This window comes from Bidens hawaiensis, unplaced genomic scaffold, assembly GCF_021521415.1.
Source record: "Bidens hawaiensis isolate Kalapana, Puna unplaced genomic scaffold, B.hawaiensis_p1.1 tig00020159_1, whole genome shotgun sequence".
In the NCBI taxonomy this organism is placed as follows: domain Eukaryota; kingdom Viridiplantae; phylum Streptophyta; class Magnoliopsida; order Asterales; family Asteraceae; genus Bidens; species Bidens hawaiensis.
In genome coordinates, this window is record NW_027493071.1 from 65,008 (window position 1) to 84,390 (window position 19,383).

General features: G+C 37.1%; 2 protein-coding genes across 2 annotated transcripts; one reads left to right on the forward strand and one right to left on the reverse strand.

Annotated features, from left to right (window-relative positions):
• Positions 1 to 236: 236 nt before the first annotated feature.
• LOC143560036 (protein trichome birefringence-like 38) lies at positions 237 to 4,211 on the forward strand. The gene is made up of 5 exons (XM_077048443.1): positions 237 to 656; positions 1,503 to 1,668; positions 3,341 to 3,516; positions 3,588 to 3,746; positions 3,875 to 4,211. Exons 1-5 carry the CDS (start codon positions 331 to 333, stop codon positions 4,158 to 4,160), a joined length of 1,113 nt encoding a protein of 370 aa, XP_076904558.1. The 5' UTR covers positions 237 to 330; the 3' UTR covers positions 4,161 to 4,211.
• An 11,585-nt stretch (positions 4,212 to 15,796) lies between these two features.
• On the reverse strand, positions 15,797 to 17,479 carry LOC143560039 (adenylate-forming reductase 03009-like). The gene has a single exon (XM_077048446.1). It carries the CDS (start codon positions 17,462 to 17,464, stop codon positions 15,797 to 15,799), a length of 1,668 nt encoding a protein of 555 aa, XP_076904561.1. The 5' UTR covers positions 17,465 to 17,479.
• Positions 17,480 to 19,383: the final 1,904 nt, after the last annotated feature.

The window sequence follows — 19,383 nt, forward strand, 5'->3', positions numbered from 1 at the left end:
TATCAAATGGACTACTCCTATATTGATGCGCCTCTTTGTTTTTATTCTCTTGCTATATTTTTTTTATTTAACCTAGCTATATTTTAAATGAATTAGTCCAATTTAGATCTACCAATTACTTTCTTATCTTATCTTTTTTTTTCATATATATGTATAGCTAAAGTAAATTGTAAGTATGTGCATGCGATGAATGTTCTGTCTATATATATAATAATTGAATGGGGGTAGAGGCATGAGAGACCAAGGGGCACAAAGACAGCTTTTTCTACGCACAATTATTGATTAAGCATTGTTCCCAGTACCCTCTCCTAACCAAAGTCCAATAAAGAGATGGATTTTGGTTACCAAAAGAGATGTCTTTTGTTGGTTGCTATCATCGTTCTCCTTCAAGTGCAGCTGCTTCTTGTTGTAACTTTGGCCAAAACACAATTACCTCTTTCATCATCTTATAATAATATAAGTAGTTCAGTAAGGAGAAGAGAGCTATTAGGATGTGATTTGTTCAAGGGAAAATGGGTCATTGACACTTCAGCCCCAATCTATGCTGCTTCTAGCTGCCCCTTCATTAAATCCGAGTTCGATTGTGTCAAAAATGGCCGCTCAGACACTCAGTATCTCAAGTATTCTTGGCAACCTGATTCTTGCAACTTACCCAGGTATATTCTCCTCTCTCTCATACGTACACATATGGTTGCAGGAGTTGCTAGGCTCTGTCAGGTCGGTCGACTGGAGAGTTGCGAGTACTTGTCCCAATCGAGAGTACTTAGAAATTACTCTTCGAGTACTCGGCCAAGGCAGGGAGCACTTATGGATTAGTCGTCGAGTACTTGTCTGCCTAAACCGATTTTTACAACACTACACACAAACACACGAAGTTTTATGATTTTTGGTGATTTTCTTGAAATGACATCTCTTCTTTATAGTGCTTTAATCGGAAGGGATCATGCCCGGAAAATAAGACAAGTTCATACACTGTCATGTCAAATTTCCACATTAGAACACTTTGGTATTCTTCCTATTGCTTTAAAGGAGTACGCTTTTGGGTTGTCCAAATTTGTTTTATATTCACAACTAAGTGAAATGGAATCACAATATGATTAAATTTGTAACATGTAACAATCATGTTTAGTTTTTGATTAAAAATCTAAAATGAAATTTCTTAAAATCATTTTATGGTATCTTGGACCAAAGTCGCTTCCTGTAGTGATGACAATTAATAGATTGGTACTTTCAGTGCACTTCATTTCAAATAGCCACCTCAAGCAATTGATGACATTAATTTTGGGTCTATATTTATTTAATTGCTCTTTAAAAATACATTAAATGATCAAACACTATATATATTTACCAAGTATATATACTGTTAAACTTGTCTAGCCAGTTTCACACTTAATCTAGTAAGGGATAAATACAATTTTATTACTTTGGTAAAAGATAAATAAAATTCTTTATATGTTTTATTCAACACAGGATGCAAAATATCTGATACATGCATATTATAGGTTTAATGGGTTGGATTTGTTGAGCAAATGGAGAGGGAAGAAGGTGATGTTTGTTGGTGACTCACTGAGTGAGAATATGTGGCAATCCTTAGCCTGTTTGCTTCATGCATCAGTGCCCAAGGCCACTTTTCAGCACAGGGACTCACTCACTTCACTAACATTTCAGGTATGCACTTACTGTCCTATAGACTGTTGATTATTGCACAAGTGAAATCAGTCCGGACCAATAACAAACCCCTCTTCTACTCGAACACGAAAACGATAGCTCAAACACAAGAGCTGACTCTTTTTCTTTATTAATCAAACAAAAGACTCACATAGATAAAACTAAACTATAAACGATAAACCCTATCAAGGCTTATATAGATAAAACTAAACTTATGAAACAAGAAAAACTAGAACTAGGAAACCTAAACGAACTTTAATTCTAAACAACATAAGTTCTATAAATAAGATAACTTCGGCACCAAGGAGTTCACTTTGGTCCCTGAATTTATGATCTCTACCATAACCGTCGCTTAAGATTTCTATACCACCCTTATACTCTTCGCATTAATTATTCCTTCCCATACATTACTTTATGCACAACTGTCGAAGTTATACTGATTTCATGTCTGCTTTGACACTGTTGAAAGAAACTGTTTTTTGTGTCAGTTGTGGTTAACAATGACTCAGTTCAATCTGTTGGGCATATGACATAATTTTTGGCCAAATATTAGGAAAGACATGAACAGCACAGAAACCATTTTGCATTGATTAGTTGATGATATGTCTGATATCTCACAGTGATATGTGCATAAAATATTTGTACTTATTTGAGATGGTGGGATATATCTAAGCAATATGATGGGCAGTTTTTGTTTATGTTAAGTCGATATGATGGACCTTTTACCCTACTGTTATGTCTTTCTTTTTATTTTTATTTGCCAGTTGTCGGCACAAAAAGTCAACTTAACAACTTAACATAAGGACATCAGCCCAAAAGAAGACTTGTGCTTATGTGTGTGTGAGACTGTGAGAGAAGAGGGTGTTAAATTTACAGTTTTTCACTTTTTGATGGGAACATTACCAAAATAGTCCATTGAATAAAAAAATTATGAAAATAAACTTGAATTTTTTTAATTTACTAAACTAAAATAGCATCGACTTTTTTCTGCTACACCAACCGCTTTATTTCCTGCGCTAACCCCCATACCTCCTGCGTCACCATTTCTCATACGCTAACAAGATTAAGTGGTAATTAACAAATTCCATAGCTGTTTGGATATTTATAAAGTCAACATGGCTATTTTGACGATATTCCTTCTTTTTATCTTTATATATATGTGTATATATATATATATATGTATACTTTTATAGAATTAGTTACATGATACAAGTTCCAAGTCGCATCTCATATATATAATTTTAAGAGGAATGTGTAAATGTTAAGGTATGATGAAGACAAAGCATGCACATGAAACCAAACAAGGTTCACAAGTGTGTTTTATCATCGTGGAAGGAAGTTAATTAATGATCATTTCAGAAAGTCTTTCACCTTTACAGTCCTTGTGTTTGTAAACGGCAGCCTTAGATATTTTCTTTTTATTATCTGGTTAAAATGACATGTGACCCACCACTTTTCTTATCAAAAGGATTTATATTATTGTACAGTATTTTATAAACTTGAGGTGGAATATGATTATTGATTCTAATATCCATCACAACTAATTAAGTAGATTAATCATCTGAAACTATACATGTAAATTAATATACTAGCTTTGACAAGCAGATAGATCATATTGTGTTACCAATTACCGTCGATGCTCCAAGCTGTTTAACAATGAATAAACGTGCAGGACTACGGAGTAACAATATATTTATATCGCTCCACATACTTGGTGGACATCGTAAAAGAAAGCATAGGCCGAGTACTGAAATTGGATTCTATTCAATCTGGCAATGCATGGAAAGGGATAGACGTGTTGATTTTCAATTCGTGGCATTGGTGGACACACACGGGAAAATCACAACCGTATGATTCATCAATCTCTATAACGTTTGTATTAATATGTTAATCGCATATGTTCTTAACTATTCCTACAGATGGGATTATGTGCAATACGGCTCAACTGTGTCAAAAGATATGGATCGCCTTGAGGCATACTTCAAGGGCATGACAACATGGGCAAAATGGGTCGATCTCAATGTCAACCCATCTCGGACCAAAGTAATCTTCCAAGGGATCTCTCCTTCGCATTACAAGTAAGTGCTTCATCCAATTACACCAAGCAACAAAAAACAAAATTGTATGTATATGTTACTATCATCATGCACAAGGTCTTTCAGAAATAATTAAATCCTAATATTTGGTGAACTCATTTCAAAATCAGGGGAAAGGAATGGGGATCATCATCCAAGAATTGCTACGGTGAGCTACAGCCAATACAAGGATCAACATATCCGGCAGGATTGCCTGAAGCCCAAGGTGTTTTGAACAAAGTTCTAGGAAGTATGCAAAAACCAGTTTTCTTGCTGGATATCACAACGCTGTCACAGTTGAGAAAAGATGCTCACCCTGAATCTTACGGTGGAGGCTCGGGTGTAGACTGTAGTCATTGGTGTGTTCCTGGACTGCCCGATACTTGGAACCAACTCCTATATGCAAGCTTTATTTGATTGACAAATTATCCCATTAATTTATGTTAGTACAGATTTGTTTTACAGGCACTATATATCCTAGTGGTGATGGAATGTTGAAATTTGTCCGTTTTTAAGTTCAATGAATAATTTCTTATTTTCACTATTAATTGAGTGATCTTGGTGTGTGCTAGAAAAAAATAGAGAAAATTAATAATTTTTGAAGACAAAAATATCTATAGTTAATAGATGATTTATGGATTCATGTTGTTCTTGATGATAATTTCAATATAAGCTTAAGATATGTCCAAATGAAGTTAAGATGATTCAAGCCGGAGTGTTTGACATGAAAATTTGAAGTTAGAAATTGGGTGAAAATTTGACCCTTGCAGTTTTCTTAAAAATGGTTTAAGAAAAACGAACTCGACGATGTCATACCAAAATTCTTTGGCTCATGCAAGCTTGGTTTTGTACCACAAATAAGTTACTACATACTATGTGTGAATTTGCAAGATGGTGATCAGGCTTAATTGAGTACACAACTCACGAACACAGGGGATGAACAAAACTGCTTGTTCAACACTTTGCTTTATTATCAGAAGAAAGTAAGTTACAAACTAAAGAAAATAATATTTAAAGACTCTTCTAACTTGGCCTACAAGAAAAGAAAACAATTTGAAACCAACTCAAATACTAATTTGAATCTGACCATTATCTAAACATTATAACAAATAAACTAAATGACCTTTGAACTTTTAGTGATCTCCTCCTTTCATCCCTCGAGATCGAACCGTACCTTCCTATTCAACATTGCTCGTTTTTAACACTCCCTCTCAATGTTGATATTATTCATGTTCATGGCTTCACAAAATCCTTTGAGCTTCATACTTGACAGACATTTGGTAAAAAGATCGGCTACTTGCTCATGAGTAGTAACATACTTCAAATCGATCTTGCCTTCTAACACCTTCTCTTGGATGAAGTGGTAGTGTACTTCTATATGTTTCTCCCTTGCATGAAACATCAGATTCTCGGCTAAATGAATTGATGACATGTTGTCACAAAACAATACTACCTTCTCCTCCACCGGCTGCCTAAGTTCACCAAGTAATAATTGAAACCAAACTAACTCTTGAGCTGCCATTGCAGCAACCCGGTACTCCGCCTCAGTTGTCGATAACGAGACGGTTGGTTGTCTCTTGCTACACATGTCACCACTCCTCGTCCAAGCTTAAAAACATAACCCGTAGTCGATTTTCTTGTATCCAAATCGCCCACGTAATCGGCATCACAATAACTCATTAACTCCAACTTCACTCCTTGATCAAACTTAATCCCAAAACCAAGAGTGGATTTATCGTACCTTAGAACCCTCCTAATTACATCAAGGTGTGGCTTTCTAGGATGTTGCATGTATCGACTTAGTACTTCGACTTCGAACGATATATCGGGTTGGATTAACGTTAAATAAATTAAGCTTCCTACTATTTGTCAGCACATGGTATGATCATCTAACTCCTTTCCCTTATCGACGCATAACTTTGACGTGACATCCATCGATGCATCAATTGGCTTACAATCTAGCATACCAAACCGGACCAATAGATCAATACAATACTTCTATTGGTGCCAAAACTAAGGCTCCCTCTTCATATTTTAGCCCTAAGCCCAAAAATTGACTTAGCTTTCCAATGTCTTTCATATAAATCTGACACACAGATTTCGTTTAAGCTGCTCGATCCCGTCTATGTCATCTCCGGTGATTATGTCATCAACATAAACCAGAACTACAACCAATTTAGGCCCGTTTGCCTTGACAAATAAACTCGCATCAGCCTTAGACATCTCAAAGTCATTATGTTGCAAGAACTCACCCATATTCCTGAACCACGCTCTCGGGGATTGCTTTAAACCGTATATTGCTTTTTGTAACTTGCATACATAGTCGGGATGTTCGTTGCTTATGAACCCTTCCGGTTGCTCCATATGTATCTTGTGATCGAGATCACCATAAAGAAACACATTCTTTACATCCATTTGATGTAGACACCAATTCTTCCCGGCGGCAACCGCTAGAACAACCCGAATGGTTGTTAATTTAGCCACGGGACTAAACGTGTCTTTGTAATCAACTCCATATTGTTGAGAGAAACCACGTGCCACTAAACGGGCCTTATATCGATCAACCGAACCATCCGCTTTTCGTTTAACTTTGAAGACCCACTTATACGTTACAAGTTTTACGTTAGCGTGTTTTGGAACCAGAACCCATGTCTCATTTCTTTCCATAGCCTTTATTTCCTCTTGCATGGCATTACACCATTCAACACTTTTGCATGCAATGTTATAACTTTCTAGTTCCTTTCATTAGCTTCTGTAACTGCCACGTTTGCATAATACTTTGCATTTGGCTTTCTACCTCGAGTATATCTTCTTGGTTCTATTTGCGGGTTGTTTCAGAATTTTCACTCGATGATTCAACTGCACCGATCTTCCAAGGATGCTGTCTCGGTCTCAATTCTGACCGTGGACTATTTTCTGGGCTCGTTTCGTCCACTTCAGTCGTTTAGTTATCGTCATTAATAACCAGATTAATGTTCGAGCTTTCTTGTTTTTCCTTAATAAACTCGGTGTCCGGTAACACCTCTTTCCCAAATGACCACCATGACGAGTTCTCGTCAAACACTACGTTACGTTACACGTAGCACCGATTTGTTACCGGGTCACAACACCGCCAACCTTTTCGTTCCGAGTCATACCCATCGAAGATACACCGTATTGCCTTCTTCTCCATCTTGTCTCGTAAATGGTTCGGCACGAATACATAGCAAACGAATCCAGATACTCGAAAATAAGATACGTTCGGTTTTATATTAAATAACTTTTCATACGGTGATTGGTACTCTTGCTGTTGTTGTGGTAACCGATTTTTAACATACGCAGCTATACGTATTATTCAGCCCGGAAATGACCAGGAAAATTTTTAGCATGAACAATGCTTCTGCATGTTTCGCATAAATGTCGGTTCTTTCTTTCGGACACGCCATTCTGTCGTGGCGTGTTCGGGCACGTTAATTGTCTCCGGATTTTATTTTCTTTTAAATACTTCTCAAAAGCAAACGGAAAACACTCCCCATCGTTATCCGATCGTAAGCGTTGAACCATGCGCTTTGTTTGTCTCTCAGCCTCCTCTTTGAATAATTTGAACTTCTCATACGCATCAAATTTTTCCTTCATAAAATCCACTCACACGTATCGAGAGAAATTATCTATGAATGTAACCATGAACTTGAGACCTTTAACTGAGGGCTATTTCACCGAACCAAACACGTTCGAGTGAATTAATTCTAACGGCTCCTTAGCTTTATATCTTGAGCTTCCATATGGTTGCTCGTGGGCTTTTCCAAACTGACACCTGGCACACACCGTTTCTTTATTTACTTCGAACTTTGGTAAGCGTTTGACCAACTCATTTTTCACCATTAGTTCAAGTTTGTAGAACCCAACGTGGCTTAACCTGGCGTGCCATAAATCCGTAGTTTGACTTCCACTCGTTTTGCCAACATAGGGGGATTCAGCCAATAAAACATAAATAGTACCAGCTCGTTGTCCTTGCAATTTAGGAATGGATGGAGTTTCAAATTTATCAAAAATTAATACGTTATCTGATCCGAACAGAACGTACTTACCGGTTGAGGTTATTTGGGGTATGGAGAACAAGTTCTTTTTCATTCCCGGAACGTGAAAATCATCTTGCATCACGAACTCCTTTTGATTACCATCGGCTGGAAAGTGAACCTCTCCTATATTAGCAATCTGATGCCTCGAGTTATCCGCAATAACCACCACATTATCTTCGGTATACTTCTTGCATTTACTTAGCTTTTCTTTCTCCCCAGTTAGATGATTCGAACATCCCGAATCAATAATCCATTCTTCGAGTCGGTTTAACTTAGGCTCGGCTGTAATCGTAAGGGCCGGTATCTCTTCAACTTGTGCCATATTAGCCTCAACATCCCATGGTTCCTCACGCTCGACTGCTGCTACATTCCCTTCATTTTTAGGTTGTTTACAATCTCTCGCCATATGACCTCGCCAACCACAATTGTAACAATTGTTTGAAAACTTTTGATTTTTTACGTATCTGCCTTTCTTTTCGGTTTTGGTTTCGTTCCGACCAGGTCCCTTACTTTTTCGATCACCATCAAATCTCTTACCTCGATCATTACTTCGTGGACGATTCTTCCACGGCTTCCCCTGACCATGATTCTTGGTCTTTTCTACAAAGAAAGCTTTATCATCTTCGCTTTTGATTGTTGCTCCATTTAGTTGAGCGGCGAGATCTTCTTAACCAGTGAGTAGATTTACGCACTTGCCTAGGCTCGGTTGGTTAGGCCAGCCCCGTATAGCAGTAATAAAACTATGAAACTCCGGTTTAAGCCCGTGGATAATTATCCGTTTCATGCGGGCTTCATCGATTCTTCCTTGCAGGTCCAACTCGGCTATCTCTAGGCATAAGGTTTTCACCTTATGAAAGTACTATGGGATTAACTTATCTTTATGGCTCATCGATAGTAACTCATTTTCAAGAAGTTGAAAGGGAGTGTCATTTCGTTTGGAAAAAAATCGTCCCAAACAATCCCAAACTTGCTTAGGTGTTTCTAGATCTTGAAAGCGATCTAGCAAATCTTCTTCCATCGTTGTTTTTAGCAAGTAAATAGCCTTCCCGACTTTGATATTCCACTTTCCGACTGCTCCTCCCGTGTCTTTTCTAGGTAGAACTGTATCTGACCCGCTAACAACCTCCCATAAGTCGTGTCCCTGCAAGTAGGACATGATACACATGGACCATGTACCGTAATTGGTCTGGTTCAACTTCTTCATTCCACTGACAATCTGAAAGTCAGCTATGACTAGGGTTTGTTTCTTTCTTCTCTTCAGTGGTTTGTTCTTCGATCTACAGCCGATCAATCTCCCTAAAGCAATCAATCGAGAAACTCTCAAAGGCTGGACTTTGATCGATGAACTCGTACGAACGAATCGTTTCGATGATTTGGCATCGATACCAATTAATGAATTTGCAAGATGGTGATCAGACTTAATTGAGTACACAACTCACGAACACAAGGGCCGAACAAAACTGCTTGTTCGACACTTTGTTTTATTATCAGAAGAAAGTAAGTTACAAACTAAAGAAAATAATATTTAAAGACTCTTCTAACTTGGCCTACATGAAAAGAAAACAATTTGAAACCAACTCAAATACTAATTTGAATCTGATCATTATCTAAACATTATAACAAATAAACTAAATGACCCTTGAACTTTTAATGATCTCCTCCTTCCATCCCTAGAGATCGAACCGTACCTCCCTATTCAACATTGCTCGTTTTTAACAACTAGCCACTTCTGTTCTTAGTTGGCAATACATCTGCTACGTACTCTAGGAGCCAAATACACATAAACATGAAATTTGTTTTAAGAAAACCTTGCAAACTACTTTATATTAATTTACTTATTATGTCAACCTATATTTAGCAAAAAGATAAAGACGATGTTTGCATCACATGCACAACACTAAAAAAATCTTCTTTTACCAGGTTAACGAAAAAAATTGGGCATTTGTTCTTTTCTAGATATACATGTCGTTTTTACCTAAAACGCACCCGAATACCGAACCCAACCCAAATTAACCCAAACCCGATTAAGATGGAACCCAAAGACAATTAGGATGGAACCCAAAGGTAGTATTCGGTTCGGTAATGCTGTTAAAAAATGTTTAACTGGCTTAACTCGGTTAACCCGAATTTACATAAAACAAATGTCTCTTCTACGTATACATACATAATCAATAAAGAGTATGGTTTTCCACCCATATGTTTTGTTTTTTTTGCTTGTATGTATAGTATATGATGTATGATGTTTTTTTTACATAACGATTTGACATTTTCATTTTAGTTTTATACGATTGGTTGATACATGATTAATCGTTTTCTATATACTTTTCGTTTCTTCTTACCACCTCATCAACGCATTATACGCACATAATGCGTCCAATTTAAAACCAAGGCGTTAATGCAACTTGTCATGTGTTAGTGAGTTGGTTTAGGTTACATGAAATAAGGTTAGATTACAACAAGGTATTTTGATGTTTAAAGCATGTGTATCATCAATTGTACACTTCTAGGTCTCAATAGGTCCTGAAATGTGTTAGTGAATATTGTTTTTAGGTTATGGAGAGTCATGTTAGGTCTTAATAACTAATTTTGTGTTAAATTTCATGCATGTGATGATCGGTACACTATGATCGATGTCGAAAGGTTAATAAAAAACATTTATAAATTACCTTTATTAGCTAGGGCAAGTAAGGTATCGAATCCACAGGAAATCAGTGGAAAATGCTACCATAGTTCATTGTTCACTAATTAATTAAACTAGGCGCACAACTGATGTCAAGCGGTTTGGAAATTAATTTGGTTGTAAAACAATTTAAGAAAACAGTGACTACACTTCAGGTTCGGGATATGCAATAAACTGATTGACGATAATTTATACCAATTGAGAAATCACATAAACATGATTCGTTTATTAGGATAGATGAATGATTACTAGACACAATAGTTTGGTTATGATGATTCACATAACTTAATCCGAAGAATTGACACAACTGAACACGGTCTACCTAATTACCAGTCATTAATACAAAACTAAGCATCTATCGATAATTAATGGCAAACGGTTCAATGACGATGAGAACTTAATCATAAATGTTGATGAGCACAAACCAAATAATTGATGATAAATGAAAGTCCCAGAAAAACAACTGTTTAATCAGTTCTAATAAACAAATAGATTCAATCAACCAAAAGATTAATCAAAGCTAAATCCCAATACATGTAATGTTCATAAAATTAATCAGTTCATATGCTAACCCTACACCTGAAGTGGCCACGAGTGGTTTAGCCTTGCCTCTTCATCATGATTAGCTTGATTATGGATTGGAAGGATGAAACCGTGGGTGATTTGGTGATTGAAAGGTGTTAAGATGGTGAAGAATGGCCCCAAAATCGTCCTTGGTGGCTAGGGTATGAAGCATAGCCGTCATGGGGTTGAACCGAGCTTAAGTAGCTCTCAAAAACCAAAAAATCGTGTTTTTCCGCCCAGACCACCGTAGCCTACGGTCATCAGCCGCTGCTTTACGGTGATTGCCCCACCGTACTGTTTTGCCCATAACTTCTTTGTTATCGCTCCGTTTTACGCACGGTTTTCGGCCACGTCTTCGTATTCAAATTCTCTATCAACCTAGATAATAAAATATCCATTTCCACTTCATCTCAAATACTCCAATTTAGCTCCTTTAAGCTTCACTCACATGTAAACGTAAAACCACTCAAAGTAATCATGTCCAAGACATATAAACGCACAAAACACACAATATAACTCACTTAACACACATTATTTCACACTAACGAGCTTGTAATGTGTGAAGATGTTATTTTTGGTTATTCGAAGTCCCGATCGATCATAACAAGTCTTTTTGTGTTAAATTACATACATTTTATGATTAATACATCACTAGGCCTTAATCGGCAGGGCAGGCTCTACGGTGGGGCTGGGTGGTCGATAGTCCTCGACCCGACACGTCCCCGATAGTCCCGAAAAATTTAATAAAAAAATTATATGTATTTTTATGAAAAATGATAAGGATTTTTACATATTTCCCCTTACTTAACACCCTTAATTACATATTTCCCACACCTAAATAAACAATTACATATTTCCCCTTTTCATATCAAATTACCAAGTTACCATATCTATTACTATTAATAAATTAATTAAAAAACATAGTTATATTAGTAATTATAAAGTTAAACCCACATCATCAAATCATCTTCTCCAACCTACTTTCAACAAAATACTCATTTTACTTAAGGCCTAAAATTTTTTTCGTCTTCGGCCTAATTTTTTTTTTAAATTCTTGGAGCTGGCTCTGGTAATCGGTTTCGTAATGTATTAATGATTTATTTTTGGTTATACCAAGTCAGATTAAATAATAATGTCATTTTCAGACACTACGTACATATGAAATGCAAATATTTGCGTATTTCATTACTTTTCTATATTTTAAATCACATATATAAAAAAGTATTATAGGTAAATTACGTCACTAGTGCGTATCGTGACTACCACATATCTAGCTTGGCATGCCCATAGTGTGTACTAACTATATTTTCCACAACAATGCACCCCCTAAAATGTGACAATGCAATATCGTGTTAGTTTCCTTACTCATGCACCAAGAGACTGGCCCATTACGACGCGTATTTCCCAGCTCGATTTCACTTGAAAAGATTGGTAACAAAGGATCATTTCTTGGCCAACATACATAAGGATTCCAACACCACCTTCATTGGATTTTAATTATGATACCACCATTTCAACTATTTAAATAAAAAATCAAATAAACAAAAAGGGCATGACACATTTGAGAATAGGATGGGTTTTAGAGAGGAATGAAACACAACATAGCTATGGGAGGAGGGCAAGACCGGTTTCAGCAATATGATGGTGTTGCCGTTCCGTTGCTCTATTTTTCTTCGGAGTGTGTGGTAGAGAACGTGAGAGATGCCATAAGATTTCAGGTAAGGTATGAGGACTTGGTATCCACCCTTGTTGTCGGCGAAAAGTGAGAACATGGATGTTTAGATGTATTTTTCAACAAAAGTTTTGCAACATCCGATTTGTATTTGATGGGATATAACCATATGTACGCAGTATTCGTGGCTCTTATTAATCCGTAAAAAGATAATTTGTAGCTCTTGCTAATACAAAATGAATCCCAATGAAAAAGGAATTAGACATTTGTTTTGAAATAATGCATATATTCTTGATCAAAGACTTGGAAATTCTTATTAATGGAAGGCCAAGCCTGTGGTGTTAGACTGCCAGTCAAGGAGTGAAATGGTAAATGCAGAATTGACTGGGGGAGGTGGAATATAGTATAGGCGTGTCCCGGTGCAAAAGATTCTTGACAAAAAATAATATGGAAAAATTTAATAGGAGCTTTGTTAAATGATCTTTCAGGTTATTACCAAATTATCCTTGAAGTTTCTAACTCATCATTTAACGATCTTTAATGAACTTAGCGACCACTTTAACTGTTGTTGACTTTGATTTTACAATATTGCTCACCCTTGACTTACATTGACCATGATCACATACAACACTACCGATGTGAGATTATTAAACAGAAAGTGCAAAACATTGTTTAAGGAAAGAGGACGAGAGGAGGTATGTGATTGAGTGTAGCTGGTGTGAGATATAGCTAGGGAAGCACTTACCATTACCAAGAACTATTTCGTAAGGTCCTTCATATTCGAAAAATGAGGAGAAAGAGGATCAATTGGACGCAATATAGAGAGAGACGTCACTGTCAACTATCCATGTCGGTGAGGCAGGAGTTTGTTGAGAATTGAAGTAGTTGCATTGGCATTAGGTTCTAGATTATGCGTGCTTGTAACAGTCATATGATTGCCACAGAGAAGACAACTGAGTTTCTTAGTACCAGGGGCGGGTCTAGCATAGGTTCATGGATAGTGCGAGCAACAGTTTAACATTCTCGGTGAAGTACATTTTAGTGCAATTTTTTTTTGTGCTATGTATCGGCTGCCCCTGAATAAAATTTTTAAGTCTGCGCTACCCCTCAACTTATCTTCTAGATCCACCACAACTTCTAATAATCTATGTTACGGAAACTGTAATAGGATTTGTTTTTTAGTAGCACGATTAGTCGATTACCTCCAGTGGGGTTAAAAGAACCTTTCCCGTGAATTGTTGATTTCATGATTGGTTACCGGTTGGGAACCTGTAGTTTGAGTCATTGAATGAATGAGATAAATACCGGTTGGGAACCTGTTCTATTTTGATTACCTTTGAGTTGATTTAACTGTAGAGATGGCATGAGGGATGTTGCTGAAGTCTTCTCCCAATTGTGCAAGTACATGCATTATCAGGTCTCTTTGATTGGGCTTTGGCCTTTGTGTCAAGGATAGTTCATCTTTTATATATGGTCCTCACATCATGAATAGACCCTTTGGGTTTCTTGGTTAGTTTCGTCGAAGAGAAATGATCTGACTTCGAGCGACACTTGTGTAGCTATTGTTGATTCCAATATCATGTGCCTCGCAGTATTTGCCGAAGAGAGAATAGGCTTGATAATTTCTGAGCAACTACCAAGGATGACACTTATAATATTTGTCATCCTTACCATGCATGTAGTGAACTCAGGATTGACTTTGGTGCCTTCTTTGTTGATATACCTTAAGGTACCTTATTCGTTTAACATTAATTTCAGTTAGCATTTAGTTGTAATAATTGAATGCCGAATTCTTAGCTTGCTAGTCAATGTTGTTATAACCTTCCATTCCATTGTTCTATTTGTATGGCTCCTTTCAATGAAATTATTCAAGATTCGTATAAAATATCTCTGATACTTTATAGTATTTGTCGGGTGCTTGGTGAGTGGTTTGACTTCGACAGTGATGAACTGATCAAGAAGTAAGTCGATAAGTGTGGATAACATTTGTTTTCTCCACATCGGAAAATTTGGGACTCACTTAATAAGCCATAGTAGTTTTTTAGGGCTCTGATACCATATGAGAGCATTCCTAACCCAACCCCTAAAATTATGTGAGGAGGGTTTGTAAATTATAGGGTGGGATTGTGAGTGGTTGTGAGTATAAATTATTGGGTGAATAGAGAAAATATAGTGATTTTCTGTAAATTTGGGAAAAAAATAGTGATTTTTTGTAAGTTATAGGGTGGAGAGAGAAAACTGTAATGATAAAGGTATAAAAAAAGTATTATTTAATTGAATAGAAGATAGAAATGTAGTGTTTTTTATTGTAACTATAAAGATAGGGATGAGGAACGGACTGGGAATGCTATGATGTATTCAATTTTTTGGGTAAAAGTTTTTGCATTTCATAAGATATAATATATGTTTATAGAAAATATATGCATAAAAGGTATGCAATTATGGATACAAGATGTGAAACTGTAAGAGCATTCTCAACCTGTTTCCTATCTCTATATCTATATATATCATATAATTACACTAAAAAATACTATATTTTTCTCTTCTGTTCAATTAAATAATATTTTTTATACCTTTTTAATTACATTTTTTTCTCTCCACCCTATAATTTACAAAAAAATCTCTACATTTTCCCCAAATTTACAAAAAATCACTACCTTTTCTCTTTTCACCCTATAATTTACACTCACAACCCCACCATATAATTTACAAACCCTCGTCACATAATTTTAAAGGATGGGTTGGGAATGCTCTGACAACCTATACAAAAATGATATCTATTATTTAAATACATTGATATCAATAGTTTGACTTTGACTTAGGTAGATGAGCCATACATGATATCATCAAATATTGCATTCCATTATAAAATAATATCATCAAACATTACATATTTACATTCCGTTATAAAAATCCTTAGATATTCACAAGTAAATCTAGCGACTTGATTAACCCATTATTTTTAGGTTAAAGCTAATTATTAGTACCTTGGATAACAAAGTAACAAACTTGCTAAACATACCACATTATAAGCCAACACTTGGTTTTGTAATTTTTAATCACAATCACTTTTATTCGGCTACGAGTCCCAGAGAGGACCAAAGGCTGGAATCCCTTTACTCTTACAAGCATTCACCACATCCCTACTACCTTCCGGGTTACTCGTTACGATCACCAACTCCGCCCGCCAGTTCCTTGCTGCGGCAACACTCATTTCCGAAACATTCGGTCGCCCCATCACCGCAGTGTCATGAACTATCACCTTCTCTTTCGGATACCCGCTCACCCACTCCTTAATTTCTTTCCCAAAGTTTTGTTCAATCCCTTTTGCTACCCACAACAAGCACACCTCAGCTGGACCATGTTGTAGCAAGAATGACAAAAACACACAGATACCCGAACCGGTTGCAACTACCAAAACACGATTGTACATGTTAACTAGATATGGTAGACCGGCGAAATGCACTTGTCGGACCCATAAATGACTTGGCGGGTTTGAGACCAGGGATTTTGTAAAGTCACCAACTGCACCGGCTAGCATCATGTGCTCTTCCTTCCCATCAGAAATGATCCCAAAAGCGTGCCATTCGGACATAGGGGAAGGACTAATCCGACCTAGTATTCCGGGTTTCACTCCTCCAGCGAACCTAATTATCGATGCATGACCTGATGGTGCGGAGACCTTGACCGCAACCCTCCTAACCGTCACCCACGGGATAATGATTAGAATCGTTACAGCCAAGGTTAACCAAAATTCTTGCGCTTTAACCAATATTGATCCAACATCTTTCCTATAAGATTTCGTGTCTGGCTCATAAGCTTTTGTTAGCACGATAAACGCCCAAAGAAAAACCAAGCCCGCCCAACCCGTGAACCTGTGAGTTCTTTCGAACACATTATGATGGAGGTGGCGGACGAGTGGGAACGCCGCCACACAACAAAGGCAGAGAAGGGAGAGGATGGTTGATGCAACACCAATTATCAAATTCGAAGTGTTGTCTCGGTCTTTAAGAGTTAGAATTAGAGAATATGTAAGCCAAACGACCGATGAGACGCCACAACTACTATGTATCCCACCTAAAGATTGAAGTAAAGAGGTGGTAGCAGTTTTAAGGCGTAAGGGCACCCAAGAATGACCAAGTAAGTTAACCGCGAGCCAAAACACTATGCGTAAGAAGGCTTCGCTTCGACATAGTGTTAGAGCCAGAAGGTTGCCTATAGAGAAAACCGCAGCACGGTTTCTAGCATATGGAAAATGTCCTGTGGCAGCAAGAACTAACCCGGTAATGTTAAGAGCCAAACAAACAATAAAGAGTCTCTTGTACACCGTGAACAAGCCTTGATCGAGCAAGATAACCGACAATCGTGAATCTTTCGGTTTAGTTGGCTTCGAAACAATCTTCTTGCTTGGGGGTCTTGGTAGTTCTTGTTCTTGAGCTGAATTTGAGATTGGTAGCTCGTTAATGTTGTCTAACTCGTAGCCTTCTTCGATGTTGATCAGCACGTTGTCCTGGTCATCTTCACCGTCAATTTCCAAATCGCAGAAATGACTACTGGCTTGACTAGTGGTTCTCGAAATCATGGAACCCGAAGTTGGTGTGATTCTTTTAGAAGATCCCCATGGAAGCCAAGATCTTCGGCTAGCCCGTGGTGCATCAACGGCGAATGGATCCTTATGAGGTTGAATCTCAAAGGAAACACCACGACAACTTGAAAACCTATGATCCATGGCTTCTTGTTGCATCATATTTATTTTCTTGAAAACTTTTAAATGTAAGAAAGAAAACCGGTGGTTTGTCTACAAAAGCTTCAATGTATATATATGCAAACCTGTGCAGCAATTGGTTGTACTGTATAACTCTTTGTCAAATGTCAAGTATATTATTCTTCTCCGTATCTATGTATCTTGTTTCCCCACGGACGACTTAGTCAATTGATGAAATACACATCACAAATTTACTTTAAAATAAATCAAGCTTGCACACAAAGACAATATTAACTTATTTAAGTATTAACGCAAACATATGTTACAGATTAAAATATAGTGAATCTTTTAGAGTGATATATATATCTACTTATTTTAATAAACGAAAATAACTGTGACATATGTTTCACACCCCGCCTTCGGACCTAGGCCTGTGACTCACAGTTGGTACTGCTTTTGTTAATTTATCAAAGTTTGCAGCGGAAAATGTTAATTTAAAATATTTACTTTCATAATATAGGGAATTAAATACCCTTGTTTGTTTTACAAAATTTCTTGTTTAATATATATGCTTCATTACAAAATTAGCTGAGCCATCAGCTGCATTCTATGCCTAGTGATCTTCTATTTCCACTGGCACATCCATCTCTATACCTTACTTTGGTTACCTGAAAACATTTTGAAAATACGTCAGCTATATGCTGGTGAATATGCTGACTCAATAAAACATTTTCACAATTCGTAATGACACAACACCAATAGTGTTCAACGACTCAGTGGGTCTCAATCCCATCTCATCGGAACTAAACATACGCACAAACCACATAATCAGACTTCACTCGCCCTAGAGACAGTCACTTGCCTCATGGTTAGTATGTCTGTAGTGTGCCCACTACAGTACATATATGTAAGGATCCAGACACATGTGTATTTTAGTCTGAGTGTTTAGTCCTACCTTGTATCAAAACGTTTTAGAGGATTTGAACCAACCCTCATGTAAATACTTTCATAACTCTTTTACATATGGATAACAGTCCATAGTTTTAAAGAGTAAATACATTTTCAAAAATACAGTACATAGACGTATTCACGTAATAAAACATTCACACTATAAAAAGGTTTGGACGTATTCATCTTTTGTTGATTTCAAGATTTCTCACCAACAGATGTCTGATCTTTATCTCGGACCTATAGTACGAGAATAACGTTCTATAAATAACGAGATTATGATCTAGCTTTAGATCTTAAGTCTATTTGCATAACCTTTACCTTGATATTCATTTCATTTTATAAAACATTTATATACTACGTTTCTTTATCATGAAGAAACGTATATATATTTCATTTCTTCATCCATAAGATATATCTTTATAATAAAGAATAATATTTTATTCATAATCTTATCTTATGAAAGCTACATTTCACTTATTATTTGATCAAGGTATAGACTATACCCCTGACTAGAGTCTTAGCCATATATAATAAAATAATCGGGTAGAACCCCTACCTTGTATGGCTTTCTTATATGAAACACTAAAACTTCACGTGGGCAGCACTCCTACTTGCACGTACTTATAGACAACGAGCGTATCGGAATTGTTGGGGGTAATGGCACGAAAACCAAGGTAAAGTGTGAGATGTGAGGTGATGGAGACTTCATCCCCATGGCCGGCTATTTATAGCCTGAATCTGTGCATCTTCGCGTATCGCGAAGCTGCTTCGCGTATCGCGAAGGTGCACTAGCCTAGGTGAGTCATCGCGCAAGCTTGCCACGTGTCACCACGTGTCACTCCGGTCTGCCACGTGTCTGGTGACGTGTCCTGCATCTTCGCGTATCGCGAAGTTGCAACTCAAATTTTTTCGCGTGCGAAGTGCAAAGTGCGTCATCAAAGCGCCACATTGCGCCCATCGCCCTTCACTCGAGCCCGTGCCCGTGTGCGTTGGGTGCTTCGCACTCTCTG